Below are 19,823 nucleotides of genomic sequence, written 5' to 3'. Positions count from 1 at the left end.
CACACAAGCAAACCTATGATATCAAGCTTTAGTTAAAAAAAAAAAGGATAAATTCTGCCTATGACAAATTTGTTATTGTGGATTTTATCACTGTATTACTTTTCACTGATTTTAAGTCACCAAGTGATAAATTGGGGCTCAGGAATACAAAAGAATAAATAATACTAATCAGACCTGTAATAAAAATGTAGTTATTTAATTGTTTGCCATATTTCTGGCCCATGCACTGGGATACAACCTTCCAGGGAGCAGATACCGCGCTTGCCCTGTTCATTTGGATTTCTGAGACCACCACACATGCCTGACACTTATGTAAAGCATCTCGATTTGTTGGAGTAATGAAATGGACTAAACTGAGAGCACAGGGCTAGAAGATAGACAGGCAGACAGACAGACACATTCACACCCTAAAAAATTAGTACTTGGGTATGCACCTAGACTAGGTTTCTCAGAATCCTAAAGTTTTCGAGTTTCAAGCAGAAGTTGTTAGGTATGGACTCATGGGAGAAAATACTTTGGGACATAGAACTCAGAGAGATTTTCAAAGGAGAAAACAGTACATGTCTGTTCCCAAAATTAGCATGTAGGAAGGAGAAAAAAGAAAGGTATATAGAAAGGAATATTTAGCTAGTTTCAAATCTTTCTGTTTTATGATGAAGCTCGATGTTTTCACACTATAAACTAATGAGTGTAAAGTTTAACAAGGGACTGAGTGGTAGGTATATTCTATTTTTTACATCAGTGTTTAAGATTGAGTGCAGGGTTACAGAATTCAGATTTTCAGGTTAATAATGCTATAGAAAAATGAGTGTGTGTGTGTGTGTGTGTGTGTGTGTGTGTGTGTGTCCATTTGAAGACTGGAGGTTAAAACTGGTATCTTTTTTGATTGATCTTTACCTTCTCTTTTGAGACAGGGCATGTTACCGAACCAAACACTACAGCTAACCAATTTATTGGGCTGACCACTCATGAAGTCCCAAGGATCCTCCTATTTTCCCCTAGTGCTGGGATTTATTGGTACATGTGGCTGCTAGGGATTAAACTCAAGCCCCAATGCTTATGTGACAAGATTCTTTCCAGAATCTTAATTGTTTTATATATTTCTATTACTGTTGTTGTTGTTATAGAAAACATAGAATATAGAAGAAAGGCTTGGGTGTTAACCAGTCAGGAGGGAGTACAGCTGGTTGACTAGCTCAGTTAGTTAACTAGTTAGTTATATATCTGGGCAGCGATAGTGCACATTAGTATACCAAATTAAGAGCAGATTAGTATCAAAGGTGGTCATTACCTAACACCATTAACCTTTCTCTAAAGAGTTTATAAAAACATGAAGGCATGGAGCCTGTGCTGTGCATAACCCAGGTCAGCTCCGATGTCTTGGATGGAGCAAGGTGAGCTCGTGGCTGAGGTCACTCGTCATCCTGGGAAAAGTTGGGGCATACCTGATGTGGGACACAGAGGAGAATCCTGCTTCCTCGATTTGAGCCTTCAGCTCCTTGAGTTCCCCCTCAGCTTTTCTCTTCTCCTCTAAGTGCTGGTGGACTTCAGCCCTCAGGTGGAGCAGTTCTTCCTGAAGACACCTGTTACTGTCCCCTCCTGCCGGGGAAGGGGGCTGAAGACATATGTTCTGGGTCTCCATGGTCACCAGGCTTTTCTCCAAGGCCACCTTGATGAGCTGAAAGAAACCATGGTTTAAAGACGTTAGGTCACTGAAGGGGACCCAAGAGCACAGGCAAAGGCAGCTCCTGATGGAAACAAAAGACGAAACTCAATGATGCTCTCTTCAAGTCAGTCTTAAGGGCCCTGGGGTTGGTTTGGGAAGCAAAGACCCCATGTAGTGAGTGATGTAGTGAGTGGGAAGAACTTGCCGTCTGAGGAAGGAGAGAGTCCAGAGATGGAGAGAAACACACACACACACACACACACACACACACACACACACACACACACACACACACCGAATGCAAACAAATGAGGTTTAATCTGGTCTATATCTGCCAATATTGTGGTGCTTCCCTTCATAGGGGTATAGGGTCCCCCAAAAGTCTGCTTCAAAGTCAGAAAGCTTTACTGACCCCAGAGCACTGGATGATTGACTGTGAGGGTCGTGGCTCAGGATGCTAGGACTCAATGGCTAAACCCCTGCCTGCAACTGAGACTCAAAAGATGAAGACTCAGAGTGCCTGCAGCCACTCCCAGAATTAAAATATGGAGCTAGAGGTAGAGCAAAGCAAGGCCAATTCCACTGACAGCAGGAGAATCACCTATAATCACAGAGTTTGAGCTTAAGACACCCTACTGGACATCTTGATTAACATCTTGTGCCAATTCTGTCAGCTAAATTCTATAAATCTGAGCATGTGAGAAGAAAACAAAGTTGAAGATTTCACAGTGTCTTTCTTCTCCCAAATGTTTCATCTAAAACAGATTTTAAAGTGCTTTTCCCAAGTGGAAGGTTGGGAGTGACTTGTTTATCAATACATGCTAGGTTTATCTCTAACTATTTTCTGCACTTTTATAAGGGTATTAATACAACTCAGAATTTGGGTATGATGACCTACACAGCATATGACTACTTTAATATGAGGATTTCTTCCACCTTCCTCCCTCCCTACCTTTTGAAACAGGACCTTGCCTTACAGCTCATATTGGCCTCAATCGTGCTAATATCCCAGGCTGTCCTTGAACTCTTGGTTCTCCTAGCTTATCCTCCTCGGTGGTAGGTTTATAAACAGGTGCTACAGCACATGTCTCAACAATACTCTCCATACTTCCCAGTCACATTGACTTCTTTTTCCTCTCAGTATACTGTTTGAAGTTATACTCAATTTCAGGTCAATTTTGACTGTCACCTTTCACGCCTCCACATAGGAATTTCTGTGTTATGCTATTTTCTTTTATCTCTATGTTTGTCACTTATAAATTTATTCTGGTCATATATCATCATGTACCAATTACATAGCCACTAAAATAGCTAATGTGCATCTCTATAACCCATGTAGTGGTCACCTGACTAGAGAATGATTCACACAATGAATTATATGTTCTATAAATTCATCTAGGTCACTAACATATTGAGCACAATAGGACCCAGAGCAAGGTAAATGGGTCAGTGATTGGTAGAGCAGCTTGGGTAGTCACAAAGCTGTTGACTTTTGCTCTTCCTCATAACAAAGCTAGGTCATGCCTGTACTGTATGTTTGTGGTAGTGCTCATTCATAGCACACGTGTAATGGTATTTAGAGCCACAGCAATTGAAACTGTCAAGTGATACACAGTCATATAGAACATAGTCCTAGACACAGCTACTCAGTCTTTAGGCATTCAATCCCATCCAGGCTTTGAGAGTCCAGCAGTGATCAGACAATAGACAATGTCTGTCTGTAAGACTGCTGCCTAGAATAGTCAGCTGCTGCCATCTCCATGTGTTGTTACCCAGCAACTGTAATAGAATAAAGGACTGGGTATTGGACAGGACCCTTTTTAAGACTTATTACCACAACTTTCACTTAACTATGTTATGTGCCAGGAATGGTGGCCCATGCTTGTAATTCTAGCACCTGGGAGGCTGAGGCAGGAAACTAGAAGCAAGGCTGGCCTGGGCTACATAGTGAGGCCACTTCAAAAGCCCCCCACATAATGAATAGGTAGACAAAAATACACAAGTAAACTTTGTGATGTCACCTCTCTATATAAACCATTTGCAATGAACATAACTAAAATCATCATCACACTTGAATATGGACACAATTTCTTAACTCTTTTCTTAACCATGAGTGTTGTTTATGCTTAAAAATCACCCAGCTTTAATGAGGTCTACCCACTGTTAAAACACCTTCCTGTGTGTGTATTCAATTGGTTTCAGCATACTTATTTTATTTTAAAGGGAAATATTTTGATTCATGAAATATGGATGCCAGAATGACCTGAAGAGTCATTAGGCCTGATTTCTTATTTTAAAATAAGAAGGCAAATCATCACATAGACACAGAGGTGTCCAATCTTATGATGTGGTAATGTGACATTATAATCTACAAATGTGCAGGGCTGCATTCACAGACATTCCAGAGCACATGGGGCCATAGGTTGAATGTATCTGGTAGATTTGGCCATTATCAGCCTAATTGGAGTTTTCACAGCTCTGAAAGGAAGCCCCCCCAACTTTATAATTTAAATGTAAACATATGAAACGTGAGTTAGGATCTAGACTCATTAGCTTTCACTGTCTATGAAAAGCAAATATTCCTGTTCTTTTCCTCAATAAAACTCCTATCCAGTGTGAGCAAGGCTAGTGTGACTCCTTTGGGTCCGGTTAAGTTACAATTCTCTTACTGCTTTTCTCTTATCACCTAACTCACGTGTGCAACTTGACTCTGTTTCAGGGGCCAACTTCAGAGTTGCACTCTCGCTTGAATGGAGCTGTTTCGTTTTCACCCTCTCTCTTCATAGTTCCCACAGCGAAGGTCAGTTTTCAGACAATATTAAAGATATTCAGAAGTCATCATTTCTCAAATAATCAAGTGTCAGTCACCACCAGGAAAACAAACAACACAACCACAGGGAGCTGTCACCTCACATGTATGAGAATGTGTTGTATGTATTTTAAGAGTGACAACATGCATGAGGTACTGAGCCCTCTCCTCAGAACAACAACAACAAAATGGAAGAAGAAAGAAAAGAAAGGAATAAAGGAAAGAATAAAGAAAAAAGGATGCTAAATTAGTATGCAATTATAGAAATGGTGTGACAAGTAGTTAAAAAAAAAACTAGACAGAACTACTATATGACCCCGGATTTCCACTTCTGGGTGTATACTTCCAAAGAAACTGAAATCAGTGTGTGAACTGGTGCTCACACATGCCACAATATGCAGTTAACCTGGGTGTCTATGAATGTGAGAGTAAATTACATAGAATGAAAACTACTGGTCTTGAAAGGAGCAGCTACCCTGTTGTTTGCTTAAATCTGAGAACATTAGGCTGTGTGGGATAAAGCTGCTCACAGAAAACAAATGCCACACCACCTTCCTTCTGTGACTTACATGTGAGCTCTAACAAAGTTGAGCTAACTGAAGTAGAAAGAAGAATGGTTGGTGGACACCAGAGCCTGGGGTGATACAACAGGGACTTGAGAAGTCACAAAGCTTACCCAGTCAGAAGAAACAGGCTTTGAGGTCATTTGTTCCTAGGTAACTACAGTCAGCAGTAAGTATATTTTAAAATAACTAGGTAAATTTCAAATATCTCACCATCACAAAATAAAAGGAGGCAAGGCACTGATGTATTAATTAACTAGGCTTAATTATTTCACTATATATGTGTGTATTAAATCATATTGTACTCTATGCATTTAATTATGATTTGATAATAAAATATTAGTATTTTAAAAATGGTTTTTCTCTTTTCCCTTCAGGTTTACTGCAGTGATCTTTTTGCATTTGGAAGCTGATTACTGATGAACTTTCCTGCACTGAATATGCTCAGTTGAATAGCTGACTGCTCTCCAGTGTCCTTTGTATCTCTCATTCGTTTATTACAGACCTTACAACTTTCTGAGATTGGAATTTTGTGGATAATATCTAAGGAAAATTACCACCATGGTCAGGCGTGGTGCTCTGTAAGGCAAGTGACTTCCTAGAAATGAGGAGACAAAGCTGGATGTGTTTGCCAGGGGACGTGTGTATATGGCTGTGTTAAGAAGGGAGTGTGTCAGCTGGACAGTGGTGGTGCACGCCTTTAATCCCAGCACTCGGGAGGCAGGGGCAGGCGGATCTCTGTGAGTTCGAGGCCAGCCTGGTCTACAGAATGAGTTTGAGGACAGCCATAGCTATACAGAGAAACCCTGTATCAAAAACAAAACAAACAAAAAAGAAGAAGGGAGTGTGGGAGCTCATCTCCCAAAGCTACAAAGAGGAAGAGCTCAGAGTCTAATCCTAAAGGGAAACCAGCAAACAGACCTTTAGAATCTAGACACACGGCAGTTATGGCAAAGCAAGCTTTATTTAATGGGTAACAGGAGAGTCACAACTCAAACTCAGCAAAAGATGACATGAACTCACAGAGGCTTCACATCCAGTGATGTCATACACCAAGGTTCTTCCCACTCAAAGCTGGGAATCAGTTGCCAAGGTGACAGGAAGAAAATGGCGCTTACCCCAAAGATTCTTCGTCCATGAGGCATACACTTCTGTCTATTAAGAATAAAACCCTGATCTGAAGGTTTGCTAACTTACAATTACACCGAGTATTTCCTATGCCAAGTACCAAGACAAGCGCTGTGATGTGTGGGGGTGAAAGTCTACTCCTGGGTGGGACTGACCTTCTCAAGGTAGAGTCCTATCATCTTCTCAGGGTGAGGCTACGGGAAAGGAGGCTGGGGAGGAAGTGACTTTACAAACCAGTTTGCCTGCAAGACTTGCAGCACCAGGATAGTTAGAGCATGGCGATCAGGATCTGATGGCCATGGTATCTGTGTCTTCTGTTTATTTAATCTGAAGTTATTCCTGCCCCACAGCTGTTACAGCCACTGTGTCCAACCAATATCCCAATCTGTTTAGAGTAGATTTCTGTTCATCCTGCAAATTCTCTCACCCAAGATCCTTGATGAAATCAGGGAGGCAGGGGCAGAGACATCTGTGTATCGAAGCAGTGGTATATCTAATTAAAACTGTAGTCTGTTAGTCCATGAGGAGGGCTCAGAAGAAGCAAATAGAGAAGTACAGCTAACCTCAAGGGAAAGTGGAGGGTAGTCATGGCTATAACAACAAAAAGGAGGTCCTGACAGAGAGTCTGGTGATGTCTGGTGTCCCAGACAAACTCAGGTCCTCAAGAGCCCAAAATGATGCTAAATCCTACTCGGTTTGGGCTCTGTTCACTTGGCCTCTTCTTATCAATTCAATGGCTGTCTCCTCTTTCTCTTATGCAGGAAATGTACAGGCAGATCCAGGAAGCCCCATTTTCCCTACAGGTGTTCCTGGTAGCCCCAGGAAGACATCACTAAAAAGCCCAGCTTCTTTCTTTCTTTTTTTTTTTTTTTTTTTTTTTTGGTTTTTCGAGACAGGGTTTCCCTGTGGCTTTGGAGGCTGTCCTGGAACTCGCTTGGTAGACCAGGCTGGTCTCGAACTCACAGTGATCCGCCTGCCTCTGCCTCCCGAGTGCTGGGATTAAAGGCGTGCGCCACCAACGCCCGGCTGCCCAGCTTCTTTCTAGCAATGATCCACATTTCCTACAACAACTTAAGAGCCACTGGCCTTTAACGTGACTGCTGAATGGGGCAAGGTGGAGCCACTCAGTTCCAATGAGTGCTAAGAACACTAAGGGTGACTTAACCTCTGAGGTCCAGGACATTTACTCTTAGGCTTGAGACATTACTCTTCTCTGATGGTGGGTCAGTGACAAATTCTGAGACTTGGCAGGACTGGCTATTGGGTAGCCTGTCAGAAGACAGAACAAAGCTTCTCTTCTATTTCATCGAGAGAGATCCCTGATTTGGAGACATTCCAATCCCCTGGGAGTTTCTCAGACAAGTACTCTTGTCAAGCAGGCCCTAGGCCTTGCTATCCCCCCAGGCAGCCCTTCCATGTCTCTCTGTCTTCTGTTTTGTGTTTCAGTCATAAAGGCCAAAGAGAGGAAGCATCCATAGTCTTGTAAGTAATGATTCTTCTGAAGCTAAAGCTACAGACAGGAAATAGTGACCAAGGTGGGTACGAAGGGATAGGAAGCAGAAATAAGAAGTAGAAGTAGTAAAAACAAACGAACAGAAAAAAGATCAAGGAAAAACAGGGAGCAGGCCAGGGGGTGGGTGACATAAAAGGTGTCTTCTCCCTCCCAGCGCACGGTGACTGAAGGCGAGGGTCAGAGCTGCGAAAGCCTCACACCTGACACTGACTTACTGGCTGGTGGCTGTTGTGGGCAGCCTCCTCCTCGATGCTGTCTGTGAACTCTGTGCTTGTATCTTCAGGGTCACCGCCTGCAGCAGCACCTGGAAGAAAGTCCAGAAGAGAAAGGTGACTCCTTCACAGACGGCTTCCAGACGGCAGGCACGATCACACGCTTGCCATCTACCTCTGGTTTTTTTCTGTTCTTCATACTCTTGGCCAGCGGCAGGGAAAACAGAACCAAGCCTTCTCCTGTGCAAATGGTACTTTCTTCCAAATAGTTCAGCCTAAGCCTTAAGGCAAGCTCACTTTGACTATCCTGCTACACTTTAGATGCCTTTAGAGTGTCTGTTCTTCTCCCCCATCTCAATGAATTCTCCATTCTGTTCAAACACTAACGTTCTCTTACCACAGCTAGACATCACTAACCTTTCTGCCAACACTGACTGCTGAGCAGGCCCATTATTTCCTGCTATGGGGCAGCTCCTCTCACCCTCTTCCATGGTTGGGTAGGGTTGTCCACAGGATGACAGTATCTCTGAGGAACTCATCTCTGGGATCTATGTCTCACAGAGGTCAGGATGTGAGGTACAGAATGACCCAGGGGCTTTCTGACTCCTCCATCTCACCAGCCCTCCTCTACAACTCTCTCTCTTTTAGTGCCAGCATTCGTTGCCTGGAAGACTCTGTATTGCTCTGCTCGAATGACACGTAGTCTCATCCTTCATCTTTTAGAGATGTACCTGTCACCTGCATAAGCATCTATATCCTGCTGCAAAGGACAAGTGGCTGCAGTTAGTGGTCTGGGCAAAGGTCCAGGGTGGCACTGGGCAAGAGAACCTTCACTGAGGATGGCCTTGCTCTGTGCCCCCACTGCTCAAGAGAGAAGACTCTGGTCATTAGTTTATACTTAAGTGGCCTTATGTGGTTAGTGACTACTATACAGGATAGCACAAACGTGCAGCATTTATTCCTTTTAAAACTGATTATAATAAAAGATCGTCCATGCAATTCTACATTAAGAACTGTGACCCACATTACTGATTTTCCCCCCTCAGCACATCAAAGAGTATCTATTGTGACACCTTTATATTTCACAGAATTTGCCAAGTTAGGGAGCCTAGTAACATCAAGTTGTGATCCCACCTCAGCAACATGTTAAAATCTTTTATCTACCAAGTAACCTGGGGCTTAAAGAGATTCTATGGTTTGTCTAAGGATACATAATCTAGTTCTGACAAGATTGGAGCCAGTAAATCAAGTGTCTGAACTCAGGAACCATTGTTTCTTATGGTGGAAAACCTGATTACTTCTTCCAAGACCAAAGAATTTCTCCCTGAACTCGGACACTTATAAATGAAGTCTCAACATTTAGAATGAACATTCACAGCTATAGTGATCATACTTCTTGGCTATGTCAAGAAAGCCTGAATCAGTTTTCTTCTGTACACCAAGCAGAAAATGGGCAGTTCACATCTACCTGCAAGTCCATGTCAAGGCATTTGCAATGGCTTGCTCGTCTCAGCAAAGAACTAAGAGGTAGGTGATAAGTGTATTGTCCTAACAGCTTAACAGCTTAAGGCCCCAGTCTTCACGGTGGATGCTGCTATACCAGAGGAGAGCAGGATTCTATTCAGTAAAACCATGAACCAGGAGGCAGCTGGACCACTCAGCATCTTTAGACACCTCCTGCAGCCAGAGCACAGTAAGACTTTCCAACTAGTCCCTGGAATGGCAGAACCATCTTCCTCAGGGGCCTGGAAAGTAGAGGTCAATGAACATAATCCCTAAGTGCTGAGCTGCTTTGGAAACCCACTAGAAGCAGGATGCCAAGTCACTGATGACATCTATATCATATGATACTTATTTTTGGAAAATTTGTTCCTGTCCAACAGTAGAGATGGCCTTTCTCCCCCTGTAAAGAAAATGAATTTTCTCACTGAGTGACAGATCATGAAAGCAACCTTTCTCACTGTTTCCCTTTGGAGCTAGAAAATGACTCAGAGGGTCAAGGAAGCTCTATGGTCAGCATTCCCATATCATTCTCGCTGGGCTGTAGAGTCTGCTCCATGCTGAGTCTGCATCCCTAAGTCCCTGCACTGGGATTCAGGAGTAAGTTGGGGGCCTTTCTGCTGCTAGAACCACATTTCTTCTACTCCCTCTGTAAACCACTGTGAAGACAGGACGCCTTGTTTCTGGTTTTGTCAGAAATTCCAGACAAAAGCATATTCCCACTTATCCCAACTCTCTATTACATGGAGCTTTTGTTTCTCTCTTCCTTAATGGAGGTTGATCGTCACTCTGCTTTTTGCTGAAACTCAAAGGGCTGAAAATGTGTGTTTGAGAATAAAGCAAAAAACCAAAAGGAAATACAAGAATGAAATGAGTATGTTGTTCCACACAAGGTCCTATTTGGAAGCAACCATTAGAAATCCCTTTTTCTGTTACAATTTCCACTTTTTTTAATGAATGAGAAGAATTTTTTTAGGGCTGCATGTGGTTCAGCATTAAGAGTGCTTGCCTATTGAAGGAAGGCCTGAGTTTGATCCCTAGCAACACACAAAACCAGGCCTTGGTGTCACACATCTGTAACCCCAGTACTTGAAAGGTGCGAGCAGGAACATCAGGAGTTGAAGGTCTTCCTCAGATACACAGTGAGTTGGAGGCCAGTGGGACCCTGCCCCTCTTCTGAGAAAAGCAAAAGAATTCTGTTTTGTAAAGGATTCCTTTTTCTAAGCCTTTTTACAAGGCAACAGAAGACTACTTTCTTAACTATCTTGGGACAGTTTAACCTTTTAAGTGAAAGAGACCCAACACTTTTTAAACTGATCATCTTTTCACTTTTGATAACCTATGACATTCTCTGGAAGGTAATGATCTGCCCATTTCCAATAACTTCACATTTCGGAGATGGAGTTTTACAAGTCAACATCAGACATGACTGAAATATCACACACTAAGTCCTCGATGGATATTTTCAACATGGCTCTTGGGAGTTCCTAGGCTTCAAAGCACACAAAATGGAGATGATGCCACCTATCCCATTTGTACTTTGTTCTCTACCAGCTACATGATTTTACAAAGTACATGGAACTCAAACAAGTCTCTAGAAGGTAGCAGAACCCTCGAGTTAGTAGTTTAAACACTGCGCAAATACAAGGTATCCTTATCAGTGAGGCCGATACTCACACTTGTATGCTTAAATTGAAGATGGCATGGTGACTAGGAATGTGGACTCTGGTGCCAGATCATCTGTTTGAATCTGCTTTTGCCACTAGTTATGTGACTTTAATTACGGTTCGTAATGCTCTCTGTTCCAGGCAGCTGTTGTGAACTTCAAACAACTTCAGACTTCAAAGGATTTGCTGACACTGTTTGCTCAGAGCAGTGCTTGGCACGCTCTAAGGTCTTGTCCTACTGACTACATTTTGCTATTGCTGGTGAACTGAAGTGGTCCTTGTGCTGGGAGGCTGAGGGCTGGCAAGGCTGAAGGCCACAGAACCGACATAAATGCAGGCAGCAGAGTGGTGTGTTAATCCTGAGGATAGCTTTCACCTGCAAGTCTTTCCTTCTGAATTGCTGCTTTCCCTTTGGAAAGCTGCCATTGCCACCATCAGATTAGAACTGCCTTGAAATGGCACTATGCATGAATCACTTTTAAAGAAACTTCATGCACTTTCCTTTTAATTCTCAGTCATGGGAAAACTGTGTCTTGTCAAGGCATTTTCCCCAGGTTCCACTCTATGGCCACTATTGCCATTATTTCCATGGCAACAGCAAGGAGCACATGCAACTTCAAACATGGCAGGGGCCATGTGTAACCTATTTTGAAAATGGATTGAAGGGTTGAAGCTCACAGTCTGAGTAAGTTTGCAGGCCAACTGTGCTTTCCCTGAGGATCTCATGCTGGCCTTCTCTGGCCCATCTTACTTTATCCCCATGCACTCTGCCATGTATGTGTTCACTACTGGAACACTCACACTTTCATGTCATGAACCCAGTCTTTCTGGCTCAGTATTACAATGCTGTATCAGAATGGAAGACAAAAGTTCTCTATGAAGTTTCAGTTCCCCTACATCCAATCCCCTCAGGACTGCGTTAATGTCAAGGTTCATTGCAGCTCTCCTTAGCTTCTGCTGAGATTCTTTTACACAGATGCTCATCTTGGAAAATAAGTAGTGCGGTTCTGTCACCAGCAGCCACGCCTCTTGATGGAGCACTTCTGCTTTTCAAATACAATGTTTCCTAAGAGGACTGTCCAGTGTGAATACTACTAAGAAAGAAGCTCTGTTAAGTGATTGTAAAGCAAGTTAGACTCCAAAAGACTTTTCAGGGTACACAATCTCAATAGGAATTCAACGTTTCATCTATCTTTAATTGCCCAGGACACATATAAATTAGGCCATCCTGGACAGATCAGAAGATATGCCCACAATCTCTGTTCTAAAAGTGATTCTATCATGTCAAGGAATTCTCCATTTGTGGTGCTCTTCAAGAAACAAAAGAAGCATGCTCTTATAGGGACATTAAGAGATGGAACCACCCTCAAATTGGCCTTCATTTCCTACCCCTCTTCAGTATGGAGAGCAAGAATAGATTTTTAAGGCTTAACAAATCCATTTCACTGCTATGGGGAAGTGCAACACTGTGTCTTTGGGCTCACTTCCTTGAGAAGAGGGTTTCCCCTTCTTTAGTTAAACAAACATGCATGCATGGGGACTGGCTTTGACTTGGAATTTTAATGTAATGATCAATTGACTGACTCCTAGAAAGAAAAAGAAAAAAGAAGATGAGCTTTCTCGGTCTTTTCTCATGAATCTTTAAGAATGAAACCGAATAGCTTCTGTTGGCCTTTGATACTTTTATTAGATCAATAACAAGTTTTGGTGTGTCTCAACTAGATTAGCTGATAAACTAACACACATATAAAGAGCACAGGCTCCACAGCACAGATATTTACAGTTTCACGGCACAGTCCCATGAAGAATGAACTTTGAGAAAATAAGCAGCTTAATTTGGTGAGGACAGTCCTGGAAGTCAATGAGTGCCAAGTTTCTGATCGTGTAATGTGTCACTTCTTTCTTCATCTGAAGTTGCTGTGAATCACCATTTCTCAATAGCCCACAAAATTTCACATGATAAAAGCAAGTGACATTGCTTGAACACAGAAATGTACAGCCTACAGGACACACTTGTCTATGTACATGCTTCTAAAGTGTGTAGGTTGAACAACCAGTCTCTAGAGAAATGACAGACAGCTGTACAAAGGGGCCCATGAACTCTTCTTAGCCACTAACAGCAAATCCACTGGCCTCTATTAGAGACAAGAGAACAGAGCTCATGTGTCCAACAGTCCTACTCCTCAGGTCTCTTTGAACCAAACATTCTGCAATACTCCTGAACATTCTATTTTATTCTTCCAGTCTTTGCATGAGGAAGGCAGTATAATAAAGACTCTAAGTTCTGGGATTTGATTTTAAATAATGAAAAAGGAAAATAACATAAAATGAGTGTATTGCTTTGTAGGTTTTACCTGACAATTGGTTAAAAACTTGTTGGCTATACAGTTTTTGATTTCCTTTCCATTTCTCATTCTCTGTTGCTGATAAATTCTAATGCTGATTTTTATTTGGGAAACTCATCCTGGCTGGTGTGATTATACAGGAAAAAATGAGGACTTACCTTCTGTCAGTACTCAAGAGTACATAAAGGTAATATGTTTATTTTCTAATTATAATAAGATGCTTTAATAAAGTCAGTGTTACAAATAGCAAGGGAGCAACTTCAATTCATTATCCAAAATGTAGTGAGATTTGAAACTTTTACCCTAGAGAAGTCATTGCCATGTTCAACCTACACAAGCATCCTTGGCATTTATTACTGGAGTGCTTAGATGGACTTTACCTTAAACTTCCAGATGCCTTTCTCTAGACTATAAATGGGTCTACACTACCAAAAGGAGGAGAAAGGTTTGCTGAGCTTCTGTCTAAGAGAAATGAGAAAATATGTGCTTGCATCTCATAATATGCTAGCCTCTAAGCAAGTTCTGCTAGGCAGTTTTTAAGCATATGACTTACAACATGGCTTTCCTAACATCATAGGAAGACTGTCCCCTTCTCATGAGGTCACTGCTGGTGACTAAGACCCTTGTTGAAGAGACAGCTGAGGGTTTTCAGGAGTTCCAAATGTGACGAATTTGTGACTCTCTCCTACAGAAAGATCATGAAAGGAGAAAATTCTTGCAGGAATTTTCTGAATAGTGAGCCTAGTTTTTAGAACTGCAGCATGTGGAGGAATGTCTAACCATGGTTTCAGATCTCGACAATGACAGCTCGAGGAAAACCAATCTAGGAAAACCAAGCTAGGAAAGCGATTATGGCTTGGCTTAGCACTCAAGAGCTTCAGGCAGCCAATTAAAGTTTACTTCCGAGAAAGGGGCAGGCAGCACCACAGTGTCACCTGCCACTTCTCTCCCTCATCATGAGATTCCAGTGTGAGTTCAGAGGCAGGAAAGCTGAGTCAACTCTCTTGAACTATTTTGGAGTTGTAAGGCCAGGTCTCACAATAGATGCTGAGCTAGGAGCACAAAAAGCCCAGATCCTACAAAAGACGATAAGCTAGGAGCACAAATAAGCATGTGTGGTAGGACTTCATGCGTCTCTTGCACAGATGTTACCATCCACGTCCTATCCACCACCCTTCTAAGGAGACTCTAAGTGCTGGTGGAAATCCTCCATGGATTTTGATTTTCTTTGGTCCTCGATAGCTCTCTTTCTCTATATAATATAGCTGCAACTAGTTTAAAATATAAACAAGGACAATGTGATTTCCCTACAAGCAACAGCACTGAAGATATTGCTGCTGTCTATATGTGAATGAAGAGACGTGGGTGTGGAGGAGGATGAGGTGGAAACGGAAGAGATGGAAAATAAGTATACATCATGCCAAAGTAGAAGGATGGCAAATTAAATCATTTCTCCCCAGAAATTATAACTTGGCTAAACTGCTAAATATAGAACATCAGAAAGATGTTGAACAATAGAAGCCTACCAATGCTCAGATTTCAACAATAGAATTTAACCCTGTGGTAGAAGGTTTAAGCTCAGTGGTACATCACTTGAATAGCATGCACAAAGCTTTGGGTTCAAGCCCCCCAAATCAAATACACAGCAACCAAAAAATAGGTTCTAAATTAGGGAGACTTTGGAGAAAGCACGTCAGAAGGACTTGCATTTTAGTCCTTAACTGAATCTTCTTAGAAGCCCTTTTCAATTCAATAGTTCCAAAAACTTGACTTATCTACTCAGCCTCTTACAACCATTACTCTGCAGATCTTTCCCACCGTGCAAAAGGAAATGTGAGACAAATGAAATCTATCATTAATCATATTTTTTCTAAATTAAAGTTCAGTGCTTTGAATTAAACAAAGCCTAAGGGAAAAATCTACTCCATTATTTTTCTTTCAAGAAATTTTTATTGAAGCACAAGCTTCTATAAGTACATGGTACTTTAAATCTAAGTTTATTGAAACATTTAAAAAACTCCCAACCAAGGCAGACAAATCCAGTTAACAGTTTGTGCTCCTACAGAGGAATGAAGATCAGAGCACGCTAAATCCAAGTATATGAATGATGTATAGAATCACAGTACCATCCACCTGTGGCTTACACACTACAATTCATCAGAATTGCGTTCTGTAACCAGATGTCAAATTATTGCACAAGTGTGTGGGCCCAGTACATTCTCTCCAGGCAGCTCAGTCTCCAGCCTCAGTCTAGCATCAAGGCCAGAAAGTCAGTACCAGATTTTAGTCACATTTATGGAATCAGTAACACTTAATTTACCTATCAACCTACTCTTGCTAGAGGTTGGCAGGTGGACTAATTATTAAGACATTCTATAATCACTGTGAACTCTTAGAATCTGAGTCACCTACAGTTGCAACTTAATAGCAGCTTTGCAAAACTTTGTTGGTCTATTAGTAAAGTAAACAAGTTTCCTAATTGCCTTATAATGACCTGACAGACTAGTCTTTAATTGATTGACATGCCTATAGCTCAACTCTATTATCTTCTTCCCTACTTGCTAGTTACATAAAATTTTGTGCAGGCAGGCCTTAAAGTCTCTTAAAATAGGGACACTAAGAAAATTGGGTGGTTCTGATTATATATGCATCCTCTATCTTTCCTATTAAATGATTCCTTTCCCCCTAATGGCTGTTAAAATTGAAATAGCACATCCATTATAAGGAAGGCCATGGCTGCCAATCTTTGTGAGCTACTTCATCAGATGATTGTGGGGGCTTCTCTGGAAGAGTCCTTCTCCTGTCCACTTCAGGTTGACTGCTGCTCATCTGTTACAGACACAGCTAAGGTTACAAAACCCTGGATAGAATTTAGAATGCAACACATGGATGTAAAGAGCTTTGTCAAAAAGGAAGGAAAAGGAAAAATCATGTGCTCAGTCTAGCTCTGGAAAGGGACTCAGTCTTTCTTAGGGTGCTGGGAAGCCTGAATTATGTTCCCTCAACACCACTACCTTTCAGCAGTAGGGAGCCTTATGGTGCAGAATCCACAGTCCCTGAAATAACCCATTCCTTTTCATATTCTTGGCATTTAAGATGCTAAAGATGATATCTTTAGTTCCCTTTCTCTACCTGCCACATTGTTCCAAGAAAGTAGAGATGGTGAATAAAACCTATGCACAGCTCTGATACTTCCTTCTGAGTGACTTGGGCATAAAAGCACCCACACCAACTTCTTCCCCTAACATGAGGTAATATATGCACCAAAGCAGCGCAAATAAAGGACACTACCCATGACACCCCAATGAGAATGCAGAAACACTCCCTTTCTCTGATTCTGGGACACAGGAAAACACTGCTCTTAAAGGGGATGCTGACAGGTGGGTGTGGCAGTCATCCCTCTAATCCCAGCACCCAGAAGGCAGAAGCAGGTGCACCTCTGTGAATTCAAAGCCAGTCTGTTCTACCCAGCACATTCCAGGCTGGCCATAGTCAGACCCTGTCTCAAAAATCAAACAAACCAAATACCAAAAACCCCAAACAAAACAAAAATGGGGGATGGGCGGGAAATATCACAAAGACAATTATCTTTTTATCTAGAGAATTCTGACTCGGGAAACCTTTCTTTAATGAAAGGCCATGCCTGTGGCTTGAAGAAGCTCTAGACCAGTGAGGAACAAGAATTTTATAGACTAGAACTAAATGTCTACTCATCTGATCTTGCCTGTGACACTCAACAGTCAAGTCTGAAGCAGTCTTAGAGGGCATAATTTACCATGAACACGTTTATGGTCCCTGTTCCTTAACTTAGCCTGAATCCACTCTTCCGGTTATCCTTAGTGGGGCTCCACCACTCCCCAAAGTCATTCTGTGGACTCTCAATCTCTAAACCTGAAACTCATTCTATTCCTTTATTTGATTAAAAATTGCTTTCGAAGAGCAAGATTTGACTGGATGGCAAAAATAATACACACACATGCATTTTATGACATGATACGGACCGTGTGAAATGGGTGGTGAGACGAGGGGAAGAAACTTTATTGGCCCATGGGAGGGGTAAAGGAATGGGGGAAGGCTAGGAAGAAGAGCGAGTGCGTATGGAAAACTAAAATGGAATGATCTGAGGTGTGCATCTACTTCATGGCCTCCCATTTAATGGAGAGACGGTATGCGAGTGAAGCACAGGCGACTACAGTGACTTCAGACATCAGTCCTATCGTTAGTAAGTCACCGCTTAGTCTGCCGAGTTAGACACCACATCCCTGGTTAGTGTGAACAGTTTCCATCCTGGGTTGCATTGTGACCCGCCAGTGCTCAGAGGGCATGCTTGTGACGACCTTGCACACTTTCCAGTTCCCCACCTCCAATGGCGGCCATGGTCTCCAGCCTGCTTAAGCGCTCCAGGCTTCTTCCAAGAACTTCTTCTAGGCGACCACGTAATGCCTGGGCCCCTTCCAGTTCCACCTGCAGAGTTCGGTCTCTCTCAGAGCTGATTAAACAGGCCACATGGAAGGAAAATGGGTTAGCCGTCAACTATAATGAGTCCTCATGTTTCTAAAGAACCATCTATGACACTTAGCCTTCCTAAGGTAACTGGCCTCCAAGGCAAGGGCTAAGTGAATGAACGCAGTCCGTGTGTGGCACCTGTGTCCATTGCCAGAGGAGAAGCAAGGCCAGCACCTTTCTGTAAAGCCTGTCCCTTTAGCTACATTCTGGGACACTCCAACACAAAAATACAGCACATTCCTACAGCGACAGAAGAGAAATGTTGTCATGTAAAGTGAATCAAGGCTGAGCCGAGGGCTGGAGAGAGCTGTTTTCTCATCTGCACAGAGCTGACAGTGCTCTGAGAGAAAGCAGTTCAAAGGAGCAACATTCCAGATGTTCTTTTCACAGGCAACACGAGTAAGTGGCCCTACCACACCTTCCCCTGCTTCCATCTTCCTGAGGTGGAAATAAAACATTTCTAAAGCCCAATGAGAAGCCAGGGCAAATTGAGTAATAATAATGAAAAAAATGTAGAAAGAAAAGAGGCCAGGAAGGAAGACAAGAAAAACATGAAGGTACTCTGAAATGAGTCATAAACATATACCACCAAAAGACACAGTACCATGAAGATAGAGTAAACCAAAATTGAGAACTATAGAAACAGATCCACCTGGATGCTTTAGCTGTGATTCTGGGTGGAAATTTGCCACCATAACAAGTGCATGTTCTTCCTTGTCATTAACCTAGTGTTGATGCACCGAGAGCCTTGGCGTTCATGGTAAATCAGGCTGTGGCAGGCCAGAGTGCAGACAGGAGCGGAGCTCACGGAGACTGCTCACTGCATACCGGACACTCTTCCAAGTCCCTGACCTGTCTTCTTGGGTCATCTTTACAGTAACAAAGGGAAGTTCTACTTCTAATTTCAGATTTAGACACCGGTGCTCAGGCCAACCAAACAACAAATCACAAGGTGGACAGCTTCCTTTTTTCTCCTCTTTGGTATTATAAACACCTGTTTGTTATTATAACGTGATAAAAAATAAAAGAAGGAAAAAGAATGGAAGCTGAAAGTAAGCGAGCCTAGCAGCCCCTCTCTTACTTCTCTGGATGGGCGTGGAACTTGACCAGACTGCTGTACAGCTGCCTCTCAGCTTGCAGGGCCTCGTTGAGCCGACTCCGTTCATCTACCAGTCCCTCTAGCATCAGCAGCAACTAGAGAAGGAAGAAAGGCAATGATGTAGACATAGCAAAGTGAGACATGAAGTCACAGTAAATGCTGCGAGACAAAACACAGCATTAGCATACACTGTGGCCAACTGAAGCTTTCTGCAGAATCTTCCAGTTTTCATATCAACATTAAACTCGTTATCACTTCACATCTTAATGATTAGTCAGATTCAAACATGGGAGTGAGAACTGGGAGAGAGGGAATCCAGAAACACAGGGAGGGGTCTAGATGGAGGGATGAAGGAAGGCAGGGATGAGCAGGAGGGGAGCGGTGACAACGCTTTCTAAAGTGCCTGCACTCGGTACTTACTGAACATCTCCACGCCGTCACATACACTGTTCTAGTTCTAGGAAAGGCTTGGCTATAGAGATGGACTGTAAGAAGGTATAGCTAGCAGAAAGCTGTTGGAGTGAGGTGAGGAGTGAGAGGACAGAGGAGACAGGCGCACAGGTGAGGCAGACTTTCCGCACTCTGGCTCTGAGGAGATTAGACATGGGGTAGAAGCTACACAGGAACCTGTGTCCCGAGAACTCACCTGTTGTCTCCGGTTTCCTGAAACTTCCTGACCCTGGGATTCTAATGAAGCAACTTTTTCCCGAAGAAGTAAGACCTCTTGGGTCAGGCGTTCCATGGCTGGTATGTCTTCAGGGTCGACCAGTTGCATTTGCAGGTCCTAGAAAAAAACAAGCAAACATAAAAACTGT

The 19,823-nt window shown here is 42.6% G+C and overlaps 1 protein-coding gene across 13 annotated transcripts in view; it reads right to left on the bottom strand.

The window, feature by feature from the left end:
- The window catches only part of LOC101838805 (myomegalin), a 188,589-nt gene that overhangs the window by 30,998 nt on the left and 137,768 nt on the right, over positions 1–19,823 (bottom strand). For 11 of the 13 annotated variants that reach the window (XR_001197344.3, XM_013123790.3, XM_040752165.1 and 8 more), the window contains 5 exons: positions 19,655–19,792; positions 18,991–19,103; positions 17,765–17,892; positions 7,895–7,983; positions 1,446–1,678 (listed from right to left, as the gene is read on the bottom strand). Coding sequence is in view for 12 of the 13 variants with exons in the window: in XM_013123790.3 (XP_012979244.2) it covers positions 1,446–1,678; positions 7,895–7,983; positions 17,765–17,892; positions 18,991–19,103; positions 19,655–19,792 (701 nt within the window). In the remaining variant the exon portion in view is untranslated. Of the gene's footprint in view, positions 1–1,445; positions 1,679–5,983; positions 7,677–7,894; positions 7,984–12,725; positions 17,893–18,990; positions 19,104–19,654; positions 19,793–19,823 lie in introns of those variants that run through there. The other 2 variants (XM_040752166.1, XM_040752167.1) reach the window with 2 other exon arrangements.

This window comes from Mesocricetus auratus, unplaced genomic scaffold (assembly GCF_017639785.1).
Source record: "Mesocricetus auratus isolate SY011 unplaced genomic scaffold, BCM_Maur_2.0 Super-Scaffold_100009, whole genome shotgun sequence".
Classification (NCBI taxonomy): domain Eukaryota; kingdom Metazoa; phylum Chordata; class Mammalia; order Rodentia; family Cricetidae; genus Mesocricetus; species Mesocricetus auratus.
Note: the sequence above shows the minus strand (reverse complement) of the source record. Positions and strands in the feature narration are given on the sequence as shown.